The 19,807-nt window shown below is 33.4% G+C and overlaps 1 protein-coding gene across 5 annotated transcripts; it reads left to right on the top strand.

Moving 5' to 3' along the window:
- Positions 1-216: 216 nt before the first annotated feature.
- On the top strand, positions 217-18,518 carry LOC107851299. Of its 5 annotated transcripts, none has more exons than XR_001668959.2 (7): positions 217-371; positions 466-547; positions 16,236-16,723; positions 16,813-16,939; positions 17,337-17,556; positions 17,644-17,762; positions 17,837-18,518. XR_001668959.2 is itself a non-coding variant. In XM_016696256.2 (5 exons), exons 2-4 carry the CDS (start codon positions 512-514, stop codon positions 16,880-16,882), a joined length of 594 nt encoding a protein of 197 aa, XP_016551742.2. In that variant the 5' UTR covers positions 217-371; positions 466-511; the 3' UTR covers positions 16,883-16,939; positions 17,278-17,557. The 5 variants fall into 5 exon arrangements, 1 of the variants encoding a protein (XP_016551742.2); XR_007047948.1 differs by having other exon boundaries at positions 17,278-17,556; XR_007047949.1 differs by having other exon boundaries at positions 226-371; positions 510-547; positions 17,278-17,556.
- The last annotated feature ends 1,289 nt before the right edge of the window (positions 18,519-19,807 follow it).

Here is a 19,807-nt window from a genome sequence, read left to right as displayed (position 1 = left end):
TTTTTTTTTTTTGTAAAACAGACTTCTAACTAATCAACTTTTTCTTAATTTAATTTGTGATTTTATTAATAACTCAATCAAAAATAATTAAATAGTATCGATAAAAATGGACCAACCCATATAAATCTGATAAAGTAATTTGGGCTTAAACAAATCGAATAAATAAACCCAGCCCAGTCCTACTATATCCATACATATATAAATGTCTGTAGGATTTTCTAAATGATGTTGTCTTCTCCGCCGTTCCAGCTTACTTTCAAGTGAAAAATTGATCTGCTATCTCTGAATCAACAATTTGTGAGGCTTGCTCTGTGGATCATCAATATTGTGCCCTGGAGATTGTAACTTCCTTCTATTAACAGCTCTCAAAAGTAAGTAGTTTAACCATTTTTGCACTAGATTCCATCTATTCATCTTCCTCGATCTAGCTTCAATCCTTATTCCTACTCTTGTGGTTGTTGTCAGCTGAGTTCTCTTGTGTATGGGATAGTTCTTCTTTTTTGGTGCAGAAATGAGGGTGGTAGGTCCCAGAGACTTGCATGTCCAAGTAAGTACTATTTGCTGTGACAGCGCCCAAGCGCACACGTAAGTGTATGTTGTCTTATTAAGTAGTAAAGTGGTCTAATGAAAGCCAAGTATCGATACCACACAAACTTGATTTAACAACGATTTAATTCTAGTTTAACTTCTAACATTAATTTGATGCAAAGGTAACCAAAAAGAGTTTGAAATATTTATAAACTAAAATAAAGTAAATAATGCGTAAAATAAAAGTACTTGGAACAATCAATGGAGTAAAGCCCAGGGTAAAAGCACTCCGAACAATCATACTATGTTATTGAATTTCATTCATTGACTTACTTATCTTGGTTGTTGATTCGTAGGGTTAATTGCATGATTATGGTTTCCCAACCTCTAATCTTTTACCTAATATGTACATTACAACTACATCATTGAGTGGGAATGTAATAATCCAATTAAGTGAATTAAAGCTATCATCCTACATTTGAATCAAGTAAGGCATCTAAGTACATCCCTGTTCTAGACGCTAAGTTTAATTCTTTATTTTATAAAAGAATAAAAACTCAAACTTTGTTTATTCCCATGTTCTTTCTCCCTATTCCCTCTCCCGAGATTAAAAGGTCGACAATATATGTATTTTATGGGTGATCAATTAATAAAATAATTAAAACAAGAATAAACAAACAACTAAATATGATTAGCAAAATTAAACGAATTTAATCCAAAATAATAGTACTCATGTTCTTGGCTTTAATCCTGAAAAGAGGGTTTTTAGCTGATAATATTCATAATCACTATCCAGTTAATTGAATACATGATATGATAATTAACAACTAAATAAAAAATATTAAATAAAATCTACACGTAGCAGCCACCGAATATTGTTCCCAGGTGTCCACTGGTTCAATATTGTCCAAGTTCGTTCCAGCGGTTTGCAGAAAGTGTGCATGTATATTAATATAATCCTAATTATTATAGGATTATGATTCTGCATGTCATCCAAGATTTTGTGGGTAATATTTAGTTCCCAATCCAAATGGATTAAGGAACTTTGCACGGTTTCAACAATATTCCCTAACACTTTGTGCAAATACATTACTCTTTGTTGGCAGAATTGTATTTTGTGCATGGATCAACGACGCGACGCGTCAAGGATCACGTTGGTCACATCGACGCAACGCGATAATATCATGTTGACTCACTGGAATTTGCTTCTAAAAATCTAGTTAAGTGTCGAATGTTCCTCTTTTTTTCTATGCCTTTTGTGGTGTATTTTCAATAAATTTTGAGTCTTTTTATCATCAATATATCATCATATTCAGCTCACAAAGCCTCTTACAATATCACACATCACAAATTAGAGATTAAAACAATACAATAACCTCAACGACGAATCAAAATAAGAGCTAAGATAAGGCAAATTCGCAATGATCTTCCACTTATTATTCCGACTCTTAACTTAATGAAATTAAAATTTTCACATTACAAACAAGTTATTCCATATATAATTACACATTTAAATCATTTGGAACAAATTAAACACATTAGAATTCATCGAAACCAACTAAACACACACCTAACTCAAGCTAGTAAAACTAGTTTTTCGAGTTGACCTCTAAATGACTCAATTAAGCACAAACTTGTTTGAAAAATACTTTGAACATTGTAAATGCACACTTGGACACTTGAATGCTTATTTATATCAATATTAATACGTTAAGCACATGAATTTCTCTCAAAACTAGGCGAAATAAGCTAGAATAATGATACCAAAGTATATAAAACCACCTCAGATCATCACCCCACACTTAAACTCTTGTTCATCCTCGAATAACTCTTTAAGCATAAAAATCTGAGGTGATATTGCACTTCGACTAAAACAAAGACATTCAAGCTAGTACTACAATGACTACACGGAAAACAAGTTTCTACATAAAGCACATTATTTACACAATTGGTAGCTCATGAACACTACTCCAAAATATTCTAGCCTCAAGAATTGACTCCACAAGTGGCAAACTCATGCTTATAATTCAATCAAGGACATCATATAAATCATCCACATTTATCGAACATGTTCCCCTCACAACAAAAGAGTTACCCATAATCACTCACAATAATGCAATTTATAACATAATGTGTATAAGAATCAAATTACGCTCACTTTCACAAAAAATTCACAAGTTACACACAATGAACCATAGGCTTGCCCTTAGTGTAATGCTCTACTAATATTGGAATGATGAACTTAGGATCAAATAGGACTTTCGGGGTTGTAATAAAGGCAAAGGGGCGGGTAGGAACTATTTGGGAATAGTGACTAACCTCTCTAAGCGCTTTAATACACTAACACTTGGTGGACGCATAGTTTACTACCACATGAATCAATTGTTTTCTCTTTTTCAAAATCATGGCAATATTTCTAACATCAATTATATCACATCCATACATCATACATCAATTATTAATACCACTAACTAGTACCTTGGGGCATGAATTTCACATTTTTCTTCTTCAATTTCTTAAACTCCTTACTAATTTAATTTTTTATTAAAGCAATTAGGAGCTTTTTGGATTAAATTATGGTCTATCAAATAAGGGATTAGGCTACATATGAGGCTACCAAAGAAAAATCTAATGGCTCAATGGGGCTTACTAGGATTATGCACAAGAGTGGGTCAAAAAGAGGGTATAAAACAAGGCTATCAAAGACACACCGGGAAAGTTCTAGACATCACATGCAACAAGAAATATGCAAAACCTCACACGCACATAGCACATGCTCAACTCAATAGGATCATCATAGACTCCCAACCAAACAATAGCATTAATTCAAATTTAAGCCAAAAAGTACAAGATTCAAAAACTTGAACCTAGGAGTCTCAAAAATAGTAATTCAATCAATCAATATGTTTTTACAAACAAACCCACTTGAACCATGTAATAAAAAATAGCACCAACAAGAATATCTTACACAAAAAAAATTAAATTGACCTAAAATTTGGGAATTTCCCCACCCCACACTTGAATGGAATCTGCGGGACCCCACACACAGTATGGTACTCAGAATTCCCATTATCTGTGAATCAACCAAAAACAAAAACTACGTGAAATAAAACCTAAAAAACTGGAAGAAAAAACATACCTAATTAACTTGGGTTGCCTCCCAATAAGTGCCTAATTTAGTGTCTCGGCACGACCCATATCAACTCAACCATATTTCTTCACCCTTTTACTTCCCCTTGAGAGTCATTTTTTCATTCATTTCTAACCTCTTGAGTTTGCACTCTCAAGATCAACATCTCTCTCAACTTTATCTTTCATCATGTTGGGAAACAGTGGGTTCATCTTAGGCCGCTCAATCAGGTAATTTGAAGAGGTCTTTTGTGAATTAACCACTCCACACTTTTCCCCTTCACTAACATTGATCATACATAAATCTTTATATTGGGAATTTACGATGGGTTCTTTGTAAACATCAAATACCACCTCTTCATCATCTACCCTCATTTTGAGTGTGCCTCCTCTAACATCAATCAAGGCCCCTCCAATTTCTAAGAATGGACACCCCAAGATGATTGATACATGTTTATCTACCTTAAAATCAAGAATAATAAAGTCAGCAGGTATAATGAATTTACCAACCTTTATGAGGACATTCTCAATTATTTCTTCTGGATATGTGAATGACCCGTCTACCAGCTACAACACCACGGTGGTCGATTTAGGCTTTCCCAAGCCTAATTTTTTAAACAGTGATAAGGGCATCACATTTATGTTTACCCCTAAGTCACTCAGTGCATGGACCACTTTGCTCCTAATTTGAATAGTGATAGCAAACTTTCCCAAATTTCTAAATTTCTTGGGGATTTTCTGTGTCATCACAGTGCTACACTCTTCGGTGAGTGTTATTATTCCCACATCCTGTAATTTTACCTTATTAGCCACCACTTCCCTCAAGTACTTTTCATACTTGGGCATACTCTGCAAAATATCTAGCAAAGGTAAGTTAATATGAGCTCTCTGAATGTATTAAAGAACTTTTTGAACATAGCATCCTCCTTCGCTTTCATGTACTTCTGTGTGAAGGGTAGTGGTGGCATCTTCTTCACTTCTTCTGCAGCAACTTTTTCTTTCAAGTCCTTAGACTTCTTTGATTTTTTAGCAACTTATTAAGAAACCTGTTGGGGAGTGAAATTTGCATCTACCTCCTTTGTTGTCTTTGTAGGTTCTCCTTAAAGCTCTCTCTTTACCACTCTTTAAGGTGATTGTCATAACTTATTTTGGATTCTTTGTATCTGCTGGCAGACCACCTTAAGGACTAGTGTTCAATGCTTATTGCAACTACCCCAACTACAACTCTAAGCTTCTTTGAGCCACTTTCTGATTTGTTAATTCTACTTGTTGATTTTTTATATCTGCAGCCATTTGTGCTTGATCAGCGAGAATCTGCTTTAATATCTCTTCCATGTTGCTAGTTGACTGATTAGTTTGACCCTGTGGTTATGGAATTTGTTATTGTTGCGCGTTCCAAGGATGAGTCTGCCACTTTATTTTGTAGGAATAACCATAATTTGGCCTTTGAGCATTGCCTACATACATTACTGATTTCGTATTTAAAGCACACATGGACGTAGAATGGCTATTATTTCTGCATACCTCACACCAATCACTAGTTTGCTGAACTATATTGACTGCTGTTGTAGGTTGTGGAACTCTAACTTTCAGGTTGGTAAAGTGAGTATTTATAATATTTTGCAATGTTGCAACCTGAACTGATAAGGCTATGAACTGGTCCACCTCTAGCACACCTGCAATTCTTTTGTGGCACTCCTAGAATCTAAATGTCATTCCAGATTTTCTGGCGCAATGTGGTTCAATAATGTGTACAACTCATCATAAGTTAGCTTCAACACTTGACCACCTGCGGCAGAATCTAGAAAAATCTTCGTACTGTGATCAAGTGCTTCTACAAAAGTATGAGCAAGTACCTCATTGGACTGTTGGTGATGTGGACACTACAGTTGTTAGTTCATTTAATATTTCAAATCCTTCTATTTCTTCTTCCTTAGAGAATTATCTCAAAAAGAATCTTATAGCTTTACCTGCGATGTCTTTCTGATCCTCTAGCCATTTACCCTCATCATTCTGAATTCTTTTTATTTTCAATCTACTCCTTATTCCTTTCACCACAACATGAAAAAAAAATTGTTCCTTTCTCCATCTTTAAACCAATCTAGTTCAGCTTTCTACTTCTAGAAATCCTCCTCCCTTTTCAATTACAAGTTCAAACTTGCTTGTGTTTTGAACAATATTTGTCTATTATTGCCTGTTGGATTTTCCTTAAATTATTTCTCCCTGACTTTGATAATCTCCTCCAATGTTGCAATTTCTTGAAAAATATTACCAAATTACTCTTTACTCTATTTTGTCAATGCATTTTTAACCCTTTTTAACTTGTGATGAACACAATAAAAGGATTACCCATCACTTTAGTTTGCCAGTTTTCTTTATTAGATCATAACATGCTTTCTTCTTCAACCATATATTCAGAAACCTGAATGGTTTGCGAATATATTTCTCCACAGTACTAAAGTGAATTTTCAGTGGAGAGTGATCTAAATCACTCCTAAATAGATTCTTCACTTTAAGGATTGGAAAGAGGTTTTGTAGTTTATCATTACAAACCACTCTGTCTAATCTCTTGAATATATAATCTTCATCTATCCTGCCACTCTACTAAGTAAATTTACTACCTTTGAAGTTGGATCCTCTATTCCACATAAATTAATACAATTCTTAAAATCTTTTGTATCAGCCATAGTAACTGGTAAACCCCCCTAGTTTTTCCTCTTCACATACTATTACATTGAAGTCCCCCCCCCCCCAATCAACCAAGGATCTTATATTGTCTGAGCTAAATCCACCAGTGAATCCCATAGCAAAAGTCTCTCATGTTGAGTGCATTTAGCATAGACCAATGTAGCCACAACTGTAATACTTGTTTCCTGATTGATCAACGTAATGGTCAATTGTTGATCGTCATCTTTTATTACAACATAATCTATAAAATCCTCAATAAAAACCCATATTTTTCTTGAACATTTTATTGTTGCTTGCTTCATTCCCAATCTTCATCTGTATTCCTTAATAGTTTGGTTTTTGTGGAATGGCTCCATTAAACCAATGAATAAGAAATGGTATCTTTTGTGCAAAGTGATAAGTTTAGTAAATGCCTTTTATGTGTTAACTGATCTAATATTCTAGATTAGTGCATTCATTTAGACGTATTTTTTAATGAATTCCTTGTTTGCATTAAGGAGGTTTTAACTCCTTTATCTTTCTTCTTTTGAATTCCTTGATTTGTCTTTAATTTTTCTATGTGCCTCGGAGACAAATTGCCTTCAATCCCTACTTTTTCAATATTATTAGTCAAATCTTCTTCATCCAAGCTTAACTTTCCTATATTACTGTACTCAGTTTGATTTTCAGCCTGGATTGCTAGAGGTAGTATATTCTCAATCACCATCTCTTGTTGTCCATCTTCTTGATACTGCACCATTGCCAACTACTTTGTTTCATACTGTTTACTTTAGTTTTCCATTGCAGCTAACTGCTTAGCTTCATCAATTTGTTCATTTTGTATTTGTTGACCGAGAGATTCATTAGTTGGTTGTTTTGCATCCTTCTTTATTTCTTTCTTATTTGATGATTGTTCCTTCTGTTTCTCCTGTACTTCATGTTCCTACACTTTTTCTTTGTTTGAGTTATTGTGCCCAAAAGTTCTATTTACCCATTCTTTTGTACTTTCTTTGGGCTACTACTTATCTACACTTTCAGGTTTGTCTTTTAACCTATCATTTTCTTGATTTTTCTCAATAGCTAATGGATCAAACTTGTTGGAAACTTACACTTCTTGATGCTTCTCTGCTTCCACTTCCCCAACTATATGTACATATCTATTCCTTTTATATTTGCTCTTCCTTGTAAGCAATTGTTGTCCATATGTATTTCCCTTTCTCATGTTATTATCTTCAACTTGATATTGTGTGTCTCTATCTACTTGTTGACTCAACTGTTTCCTTTGTTCCTCTATTTTTTTTTCATATAGCTCTGGGTGCTTATTCCAACATGTGTTATCATCATGACCTTGTAAGCAGCATTCCTTACAGTATTGAGTCATGTAATCATACAGTATCTAAATCCATTTGAACTTTATATCCCCAGTAACATCATCCTATTCATTAATCTTTACCCTTTGAAGTAATTTTGCTACCAAATCAACTTTAACTTTAACATGTGCACAGCTTGGCCTTATCTGATTTTGGGTAGCCATATTAATCATTAATGGTTTTCCAATTGCTGAAGCTATTGAAAAAATGGCCTCTTTCAAAAAAAAGTCAGGAGGTAAACCAGGGAATGAGATCCATGCAACTCCTATTGTTGTTTCCATATCCGGTTCAAACCAAGGATCCCACTTAAGGGTGCACATCTTCCAATACCTTTCTTTGGCTTTTATGTAATAAGCAGTTGTTGATAACAATTTTACATAATCTTCCAATGTTGTCAATCTAATAAGAATATGTCTTGAATCAAGTACTCTAATATTGCAATCGCTTTTTATTCTATATTGTTGCGGGATCGATTTCCTCAATTCCATGATACCTGGTCTTCCATATTGTAAATTCTCCTGCATTATTAAGCTCCTAATTTCTGATGATTTCCAAGTTATGATTGGTTCTCCTTCAACTAAAACAACTAGTTTAGGTGGTACTCTTAGTTCCTTAACACAGCCCACTACTAAAGAAATCGGTAAAATCGACCACAAAAAATTGACCACAATTTGTGATCGTAAAAAATAAATTTTTTTTATTTTTTATTTTTTTAAACCGACTACAATTGGTCGTTTTTATATTTTAAAAAATCAAAATAATTAATACAATAATTTTAATAATTATTATTATTTATTTAACAAATAAAAATTATAAAAAAAAACAAAAAACGGACTACTGATGGTCGGTTTTCTTTAAAAAAATTTAGTTAAAAAATATTTATAAAAAACAACCACAAGTGGTCGATTTTTTAAAATTCTTTTTTAATTTATTTTAAAAAAATCAACCACAAGTGGTCGGTTTATATAAAAAAATGATCAAAAAATACTTTTAAAAAACCGACCACAAGTGGTCGGTTTTCTGATTAAAATAAAAAATAATTTTAAAAATCGACCACTTGTGGCCGGTTTTTGAAGTAAAAAAATTTTAAATTAAATAATTTTAAGAAACACCTAATTATATATATAATCAAAACCTAATATATTAAGCTAATCCAAAATAATTAATCAATCACTAATCTAAGTATGTATAAGAAACATATCACATTATATTATTGGATAGTATACTTGTATACGTATGTGATGTATATAGTATGTATTTTAAACTTGATATAGTCGATAGTGTGTATATGTGTGTGTATGTATGTGTATATATATAACATATACATATTATATAGTAATGGTATATTAATGACATAAGATAAATCAACCGATAATTTATTTGAGTATATGTGAATTACAATGGGGTAGTAAAATCGGGTATGTGATGTATATAGTACGTATATGAAATACGTCGCATTATATTATTGGATAAGATACTCGTGTACGTATGTGATGTATAGAGTATGTATTGATATAGTCGATAATATGTATATATATGTGTGTGTATGTATAGGTATATATATATGTGTGTGTATGTATATATATAGGTATATATATATTAATGACATAAGATAAACCAACCGATAATTCAACTGAATTTCTGTGAAATACGTTGTACATTATTATGGGGTAGTAAAATCGGGTATGTGATGTATATAGTACGTATTTGAATGTTGATAGCCAATTGAATATATTTATATATATATGTATATCTCGTGTAGTGATGAAATAGATATACTATTTTGTGTCAATATAATGTAAACACACGTATATTGTTGAAGTTGTAATAAAGTAAGGCAAGTATTACGAGGTATATGGAAGGGGGGAAGGAAGTAGGGGAGGGAAACAGAAAATTGAATCATGAAACTAGCATATACTTATCATTTGCTTTGAATTTTCAATTTTGAACGACCGCCAAATTTTGGCAGTGAATTTAAGCTTTTTCACTTAAAATTTTTATATATGAGTATATGTGAAATACGTTGAATATTATTATAGGGTAGAAAAATTGTGTATGTATATCTCGTGTAGTGACATATGCAGCAATCGAAAACTCGATAACTGAATCTATATATCAAAATATTTTGAATAATACATTGATATCATACTATTGAAGAAATACATATACTAATTTGTGTCAATGTAGATACGCGTATATTGTAGAAGTTGTAATAATATAAGACGTCGATAATTTATTTGATTAATACGTATATAATATATATATATATGTATGTATGTATGTATGTATATATATATATATAAAATATCGTAATCAAAAGCTAATGAACCAAAAATTTATCATAATTTGAAAAATTCATTGATATTATTATGGGTTGAAGGAAATGTACTACTCGTGTTAATGTGATGATAAAATAACTAATTATCTTATTTATATATACATAAATTGTATTAAATTAATTGGATATTATTATAAATATTATAGCATTTATTAAAAAAATTAATTAATTAAAAATTAAGTTTAATTTATTAATTAGTTTATTAATTATAGTTTATTAAAATTTAATTTACCAAAACAGTGTAAAAACTGGCCACAAGTGGTCGGTTTTTCTGTTAATTTAAAAAAAAAACAAATAATAACCTGACCCGACCCGACCTGACCCACCCAAATAAATAAATTTTCCAATTGCTATATACATACACAAAAGAAATGGGAAACAACATACACACACAACATTACCTGTATACACACACAAACACACACGACACTCGAAATCAGTCGAACAAGTGCATTTTCATAGCAAATCTTGGTTTCTCCAACTCAAGTAAGTAAGAATGTGAGATTTGTTGACCTTATTTTGAGTTAACTTCACTTCATTTTGATTTTTGAAACCCTAGTTCTTATGTTTTGGTTGAAAATGGAGAAATTAGGGATAAACTTAAATGTAGTATGGATAGTGTGTGTTATCTTGCATAGAGCGGGTTGAATTAGCTTATTTGTGATCTTCTTATGTATGTTGAGTGGGTTTTTGACACTCGTTATGGCAAACGAGAAAAAAAGGTTTGGTTTTTATTTTTATTTTAGAAAAATTATTACCTTGTCATATCTTGTATCAAAAGAAAAATAGGACCTATGAAAAAATATATAAAGAATTATATCTTTGAGTGCCTAACTAGTTTGGATTCGAGGCATAGTTGATGATTGATTAATTACTTATTGGAGTAAGTGTTTTTTGAATTGGCTAGTTTGTAAGAAAGTGATCTGAATTTGGCGGAATGGATATGGAAGATTCATACAGCCGAACTCAATTAATTTGGTTTGTGACTGAAATTAATTGATTTGGTTCAATTCATTTGAATTAATGTTTTTGAATTAACTTGCTTTGTGGAAATTTCAGAAATGGGATAACTTTAGTTGGTCTAATTTGGATCTGGTTCATGTGCTTGTGATCAAAATTTAATTTTAAATTCTGTTGTGGATTGATTTGGTTCAATCTGGTTGAATGGGTTTTTTGAATTAGATTGCTTTGTGATTATTTTGATGAATGCAATAGCTTTAGTTAGCGCAATTTGGATCAGGTCATTTTCTTGTATCAAAATGGGGAAATTAAGGATAAACTGAAATGAGTAATATCTTGCAAAGAGTAGATGGGTATTTTGGAGAAAATTATAGTAGTCTATCTTTTAATTTGTTAAGCTCATTATTTTTTATGTTGCAGCTTCCCGTGATAGAATCTATAAGCAGATTGAAGCTTCCATTTTGAAATATCTAGAAATTAAGAAAAATATCAAAGTTATGTTGACATAGTGAAGTCGTATGGGGCCTTGTGCGATTCACTCTTATTGTTATCTTTCTTTCATTGTTCATATTGAAGTCTAGTGAAGCCGTGTGTGGCCTTGTGTGATTCACTAGGATTGTTCTTGACATCTTGTTGGTCTTGTTGTTGCTTGTTTCTTTATTGTGAACTTGATCATGTATCATTTGGCATGAAAGGTCAAGGCTTAGTTTTGAATGTGTAAGGACTTGGTAGGTATTTTTTTATTTTGAATGTGATTATATTTGGTGACTTGATAGGCTGAAAATGATTAAGTGTAGGGACTTTAAGGGTGACACGATAGGTTGAAAGTGGTTAAGTCTAGGAACTTTAAAGGGGAATTTTTGTTTTGAATGTGGTTTTGTTTTGAGACTTAATTGCTTGAAAATGGTTAAGTTTAGGGACTTTGAAGAAGATTTTTTTGTTTTGAATGTGATTTTGTTTTGAGACTTAGTTGCTTGAAAATGGTTAAGTGTAGGAACTTTAAAGCGGATTTTGTGTTTGGAATGTGGTTTTGTTTTGAGACTTTGTTGCTTGAAAATGGTTAAGTTTAGGAACTTTGAAAGGGATTTTGTTGTTTTAAATGTGGTTTTGTTTTGAGACTTAGTTGCTTGAAAATAGTTAAGTGTAGGGATTTTAAGGGGGATTTTTTTGTTTTGAATGTGGTTTTGTTTTGAGACTTTGTTGCTTGAAAATGGTTAAGTGTAGGGACTTTAAGAGGATTTTTTTGTTTTGAATGTGGTTTTGTTTTGAGACTTAATTGCTTGAAAATAGTTAAGTTTAGGGACTTTAAAGAGGATTTTTTTATTTTGAATGTGGTTTTACTTTAAGACTTAGTTGATTGAAAATGGTTAAATTTTTGTGACTTGATCTAATTAGTTGAATCTAATTGATTGCGTAGATGGAACCTGATTATAGCTGGATATATCAACAGAACAGTGATAATTGAATGGGTATTAGGGAGGAATTTGTTAAAGGTGTCAAAAGATTTGTTAAACATGATAAGACACTTGATATGTGGACATGTTATTGGGTTATTTGTTGTCCATTTGTTAGATGTGATGGGATAAATCTTGTAAGTAAAGAAGATGTAAAGGAATATCTTTATAGAAAGGGGTTTCACGAGGACTTTTTAAGATTTCATGGCATTTATGGGAATGTTGCGCAAAATAACTTTGTTTCTGGAGAAAGTAGTAGGTCTGCAGGGCATAATGAATATCAAGATACTAGGATGACAGAAATGGTGCACGATGCTTTTGGGATACAACACGGGGTTGAGTTTAGGGAAAATATTGATGATGTTCCTAATAGCGAAGCGGGTAATTTCTACAAAGAATTCCATGCTGCTAGTCATCCTTTGTTTGATGGGTATTTCCACTCTAGTTTATTTGTTGCTGTTAAATTATTAAGTATTAAATCTGACTAGAATATTGTTAAAGTAGGAATGGACTCAATGATAGACCTTATTAAAGAGTTAGTTGACCCCGGCTTGGAGGTTCCTAATTCTTTCTATAAGGCAAAAAGACTGGTGTCAAAGTTAGGTCTCTCCTTGGTTAGAATTGATTGTTGTGAAAATGGATGCATGTTATACTTTAAGGAAGATGCTAAGCTAGAGTTCTATAAGTTTTGTCAGCACTCTCGATATAAGCGCGGTTCTACTGGAAATAAAATTGTTATTAAGGCTATGCATTATTTAGCTCTTATACCAAGGTTGAAGAGGTTGTATACTTCAAACAGCTCAGCTCCTCATATGGGATGGCACAGTGAAAATAGAAGGCCCATTGGTGTTATGTGCCATCCATCTACTGGAGGGGCTTGAAAGCATTTTGATGCAACTTATCCAGATTTTGCAGCTGAGCCACGAAACATTCGATTATGATTATGTGCGGATGGGTTCTCTCCTTTTTCAGTTGGTGGTGCGCCATATTCATGTTGTCTTGTATTTATCACTCTTTATAATCTTTCTCCTGAATTGTTGATGTCTAGTCCCTATATATTTCTGAATTGTGTTATTCCTGGCCCGCGTAATCCAAAAAGTGGAATAGATGTCTACTTGCAACCTTTGATTGATGAACTTCAAATTTTATGGCATGAGGGGGTTGAAACTGGGGACATCTCTCTTAAATAGAACTTTAATCTGTGTGCATGTCTAATGTGGACTGTTAATGATTTTTCTGCTTATGGAATGTTGTCTGGGTAGATGACAACTAAAAAACTGGCTTGTCCATACTGCATGGAAAAAACAAACTCTTTCACATTGAGACATGGCAGGAAAAATTTAGGGTTTGGCTGTCATCGTTGTTTCTTGCCACCTGATCATGCATTTAGGAGACTCAAGAATGTATTAAGAAGGAATAGAAGGGAATATGATGGTTCACCTCCAAAGATGTATGGTCATGACGTCTGAAAAATAGTTCAGGATTTTCCTCAAGCCAGCGAGGAACGATTGTACAGGCTTGATGGATATGGCGTTTCGCATAACTAGACTAAGCAAAGTATATTTTGGGAGTTAGAATATTGTCCAGATAATTTACTTACACATAATGTTGATGGCATGCATACTGAGAAGAACTATTTTGACAACTTGTTCAACATAGTTATCGATGTCACCGGCAAAACAAAGGATAATCCTAAGGCCAGACTTGACTTACTAGAATATTGCAACCACAGAGAATTACACTTACAGCAGGGGCCCAACGGCAATGTTCTTAAGCCCAAGGCTAGTTTTACATTCAAGTTGGACAAAAAGCGTCAAATATGTGAGTGGGTTCAAAGTTTGAAGATGCCCGATGGATATGCCTCAAATTTGGAAAAGAGGATTAATATGACATAAGGAATCTTGCATGGAATGAAAAGCCATGATTTTCATGTTTTCATAAAACAATTACTTCCAATTGCTTTTATTGGTTTACCTGAAAACATATGAAAACCAATAGCAGAGATCATTTTGTTCTTCAAAGACTTATGTGCCACCACATTAAAAGAAGAAAATCTGGCGTGAATGGAAAGTAATATTGTTGTTATCACCAACAAGCTGGAGAAGATTTTCCCGCCAGCGTTCTTCGATGTGATGGAACATCTTCCCATTCACCTTGTGCACGAAGCTCGGCTAAGTGGTCCAGTTCAAACTAGGTGGATGTATCCATTCGAACGGTAAGCATTTGCAACATATTTTAATTTATACATATCTTTTTTACATATAGTAAACATCTAACCTTAACATTGAACAGGGAAATTAGAAAATTAAAAAGGGGTCCCAAAAACAAACATAGGGTGGAAGGCTCTATAGTCGAGGAATATCTTGCAAGAGAAACTTCTCAATTTTGTTCATACTACTTTAGTGATGAAGTTGCTTGTTCAAGAAACCGACTGAATCATCATCAGGACGATGTGAATGAGCCTCATTTGCAACCGATATCAATTTTCAATCAGTCTGGTTGTAAGGCTAAAAAGACCATACCTCATCGGCTTACTCCCACGGAGCGTAAATCAGCAACTTTGTATGTCATGCTGAATTGCCCGAAAATTGAGCCCTTTTTTAAGTAAAGAGATTAAATTTTAACATATCATATTTGTTTACTCATTCCCTAAAAGAAACTAATTGTGTTTCCCATGTGGGATGTTTAGTTCATTTAAGATTCAATTCCATGAAAATCAAGTGTATGCATCCTTTGCAACGTGGTTTAAAAATAAGGTTCGTAAGTGTATTAATATTTCTACAAAGTTTAAACATTTACATATTCCTCAACTAAAATAGATATATGTATAATATTTTTAGGTGCACCATTCACCAAATGCAGCCGCATACGATCAGCTCTTGAGAGATATTTCTTTAGGTCTAGTTGAAGCTAATGCAGTGTCCCAATACAAAGTAAATGAGTTTAAATTTTCCACCGAACAACACTCCAGAACAAGGAAAACAAACAATAGTGGTGTTTGGGTTAAGGGTGATGATGATGTTGATTACTTTGGCATCACACACGAGATCTTAGAACTGGAGTATGCTGGTTTTCCAATAAAAAAAATTGTCCTCTTTCGATATAAGTGGTTTGATCCAAGCACAAGAGGCACAAGAGTACATAGGGAGCATAACATAAGCACAATAGCTCATATCCTATTTACGATCGATTTGTTCTAGCGCAAAATGCTAAACAAGTGTATTATGCTCCTTATCCGTTGCGCAATGACAAGTCTGATTGGTGGGCTGTAATCAAAACAAAGTCTATAGGTTGGGTGGAAGTTGAGAATGTGCTGGAGACTGCGTATCAAAATGAAATGCAGATTAATCACTAGCTAGTGGACATTGAATTAATGGATGGTTTGAATCACCCAAAAAATATAATTAAAGAAGTTAATATTGCGGAAGAAGAGGTTGAGTAGGTAGGAGATGAGGAAACCTTTGAAGAGGGTGAATGGTTTTGTGGAGAGTCTTCAGAAGAGGAGCATTAGTTGTGTAGGTTGTATTTATTATGTATTGATGTCTTTATGATTTGTACTATATATTTACCTTTATGCTTCTTGTTTAAGATTGATATGAAATATACAGTTTTACTTTGTTGTTTCCACTTTTCCACGATTTACATAGTAATAAAAATATTTTTGTCTATATCTCGTGTTGTTAGAGCTATTTTAAATATGATTTAGTAACTTGAAATTATTTACTTGGAATGTTTTCTTATACATTCATTTTGTAGTAACTAACTACTTGTTAACTTAACATAATTTAGATGTTAGGCAAAGGTGACAAAGGTAAGGAAAAAGTTGATACTACGAAACCAAAAAAGAATACACAACCTCCACCTTTTAGACGACCGACAGACATTCATATATCTGAGGGTCGTTTTGCTGATGCGCCAGCACGACCCTCATATTCTAGGTCATCCAAGGATTCGATACCTACTCCTATGCATGTGGGGCCACTACATAGGTCTGCACAGACTCATTCTGCTGCTATGACCGTGCCACTACCAGCACGGTACTATCAGACAACCGTTGGCTCCTCCAGACATGTACCATTATTGATACCCTCCTGCAGCAGTCACGCAGCTTCGCACAGTGATTCTGCTGGATCTATTGGGTTGTTGGATCTTCTACTTAGAGGCACTCCATCTGGTGCTTCAGATCCACCTACGCCAGTGCATCCACCATCACTTACTAGGCAGCCAGGATACAAAGACGATTCTAGATGGATTTATCTTATTCCAGTTGCGAGAGGGTAAGATTTTTAAATATAATAACGTTACTCATTTTTTCATTACTATATTATTATACTCTATGAAATTACTATTTGATCTTGTGTTATAGGTTTAGGCCGGATGTTGGAGTTGGACAAAAGGCGCGAATATGCATTACTCGGCACTTCAACGGCTACTAGACCAGCTGGCAAAATATTCCAGAACTTGACAGGGAGAGAATGTTTGAAGAATTTAAGGTGAGGATTTAACTTATCTACTACTCATTACTCCCTCAGTTTCATAATAAATGAATTGTTGAATTTTGACACACATATTAAGGAAAAAACATTAAAGACATAAATTTTTTAACACAACTTTCTATTTTTATCTCAAAAAAAAAAAGAAAAAGTTGACCTTGTAATACCTTTTCAAAATTTAATTGGTTGTCAAATCATAAGGGCAAATTTGAAAAAAAAAATTCAATGATTCACTTATTTTGAAACACCAATAAATAACCCAACATTTCACTTATTCCGAAACGGAGGGAGTAGCATTTTGTTAGAACAAAAGATTGAATATTATATTTTTGTTGTAGAAATTTTACTGGTGGGATGATGCAAATACATTTCTTATAAATAAGAACTTTTTCATAAGATGTAGAGCTAGATTTAACAATCTCTTGGATTATGCCCGAAAGAAAATGGTAAAACCTAAGTGGATTCCTGAAGGCGCATGACAACTGTACATTCGCCATTGGAGTAACACAAAATACAAATTGTTGAGTGACAAAGGAAAGAAAGCCCGGGCATCATCCAAGGGTGGCTCCCTACATACTCCGGGTGCCGAAAGTACTCTTGCTGTGAAGGAAAAAATGGTAAGTAACTTTTACAGTGTGAATTGTTTATTTCTATTTAAATTTATTTATTATTTGAACATTGATATATAATGTTTTCATATGCAGGAAAAAGATAAGGGTAGGCGAATACCAATTGATGAGCTATTCGAGGAGACTCATACGAAAAAAGAAAGGAACCGACTGATGAAGGTGTCTGAGTTGAAGCTCGTGCAAAAGTTGTCCATGTAAGAAACAAATTTTGAATTATAACTACGTTAATATTTTTTAACTTTCAGTGTTAACTTTACTTTAAATATAGGACGAATATACGCGTCTTGTTGCTGAGTATCGTAGTAGTCAGCCTCCTGAAAGTCAGGGTGACCTAATACCCGAGCATGTAGAGCAGGAGGTATGGACAAAAGTTGTGGGTCCTGTAAATAGAGGTCATTTCTATGATTCCACACAAAATTTTTTGGCGATAATATTAGGTCTTCATCCGGCGATGCATACTCTAGCTCTTCAGTTGATAGAGAAACCATTGAAAGACTACAAATATGGTTTCTCAACTCACTGAAGAGCTTGCTGAACAGAGAGAGAGGTTTGCTGAATAGAGAGAGGCAGAAGAAGACCGAGAAGGTAACAACATCACAAATCAAGATGCTGCAGTAGCAGTTCAGCTCTTTCATTCAGACTGCGGGGGTTATTTCTTCGTGTCCTGGTGATGCAGTTCGGGTTGCAAAAGGTCTAGGCCCCCTGGATGATTTCAGCGAGGATGATGATATGGAAGACGAGGACGAATTCAATGATGATGACTTTTAGTTTTTTTATTTTTGTATGTGTTGTATTTATTATTCAAACATTTTGTTGTTTGAAAGTATTGTTGTAGTTTTTTCATATTCACTTTTGTAGGAAATTTTGTACGTGTTGTAGACTTTTGAAAGTATTTCCGTTTAGTTTTTGGTTGTTCTTGCTGTTGTATTGATTTGGTTACTATTGTATTGGATTGTTGTTGTTGCATTGTGTATTTGGGTTTTGATTTTTATTTTCTTTTTTAAATTTCAGAACCGACCAAAAGTAGTCGGTTTTTCAATTTTTTTTCCAGAAAACCGATCACTTTAATTAATTAATTTAATAAAAAACCGACCACTTGTGGTCGGTTTTTTTTCCTGAAATTATTTTTTCCAATTTTAATAAAATAATATTGATTTTATAAAATATGTATATATTTTTTAAAAAAAAAAAACAACCACTTGTGGTCGATTTTTAAAAACCTACCACAACTTTACCGACCATACACTTTGGTCGATTTTTTGGGAAAATCGATCACATGTGGTCAGTTTTTGTGGTCGGTTTTCCCCTTGTTTTTAGTAGTGGCCATTCTTAGGCTTCAAAATATTAGCATACGACTGTTTGTCCATCGAATCCTCATTAACACAACTTCCTTTTTCATTAATAAGAATCTGATTGGGTTTTTCCGGAGGGTTTACCGCACCGCTGGAGGTGGCCATGACGGTCAGCTAGAGAAAAGTTTTTAAGGTTTAGGGTTTTTTGACTAACTAATCAACAAGTTTATGAATGGAACCAATGGCACCTAAAGGACACCTTTTAACTTTAGCAACTTTTACAGTCTCGGTTTCAATTTGGCTGGCAAATTAAATATATGGTGTTAGAATGATCGAGGGGAAGAATAATTGTATTGACAGAGGCAGATTCAATATTATTTAAACGTTACAAGTTTGAGTTTGGGATTAACCTCATCTCAATTCATTTGTTTTGTTAGATTCAAAAGCAATTATTACACTTAACTGATGGATTTTTAAACACATACAAAATTTGGCCCAAAATTATCCGAATTAAGATGAATGTATAAGTTATACACCAGATAGACCTATATGTTACAATAGGTAGGTAGGAATCTTATCTTAAAAGTATAGTATAGTTTAACTAAATAGAAGACAAAGAACAGTGTAGAAGGAGAAGGTACTGTAGAACTTTTGTACTTGACCATCCAGTGTGCGCATTTTCAGTGTAGTGAAGATAAAAGGAATATTTTCTGCCCCTCTTTGGATATGTAGCATTCAACTTCCAGTCCCACATTTCCACTATACCTTTTTTTCACTATTTTGTGCTGCCACTGCTTCTGCCACTGTCCATTCCTTATCCGTTATGAGTCAATTTGATTAGTTGAGTCAGAATTTGATAGATTAGACTTTAGAGTGGAGTAATTAATAGTCTGTGTGATCAAATTTTTACCGTAAAATACGTATTTTTGAGTAGTGGCATCTCTAGA

This window comes from Capsicum annuum, chromosome 12 (assembly GCF_002878395.1).
Source record: "Capsicum annuum cultivar UCD-10X-F1 chromosome 12, UCD10Xv1.1, whole genome shotgun sequence".
NCBI classification, from domain to species: Eukaryota; Viridiplantae; Streptophyta; class Magnoliopsida; order Solanales; family Solanaceae; genus Capsicum; species Capsicum annuum.
The sequence above is the reverse complement of the archived record's forward strand: the minus strand, read 5'-3'. Positions and strand labels throughout refer to the sequence as shown.

Excerpts from the sequence above, each read along its gene's own strand:
- LOC107851299 (XM_016696256.2), top strand. The coding sequence starts at position 512 with ATGAGGGTGGTAGGTCCCAGAGACTTGCATGTCCAA. Across the intron at positions 548-16,235 it reads CCAGAGACTTGCATGTCCAA|ATGTTAGGCAAAGGTGACAA; the intron begins GTAAGTACTATT and ends AACATAATTTAG. Across the intron at positions 16,724-16,812 it reads CTTATTCCAGTTGCGAGAGG|GTTTAGGCCGGATGTTGGAG; the intron begins GTAAGATTTTTA and ends CTTGTGTTATAG.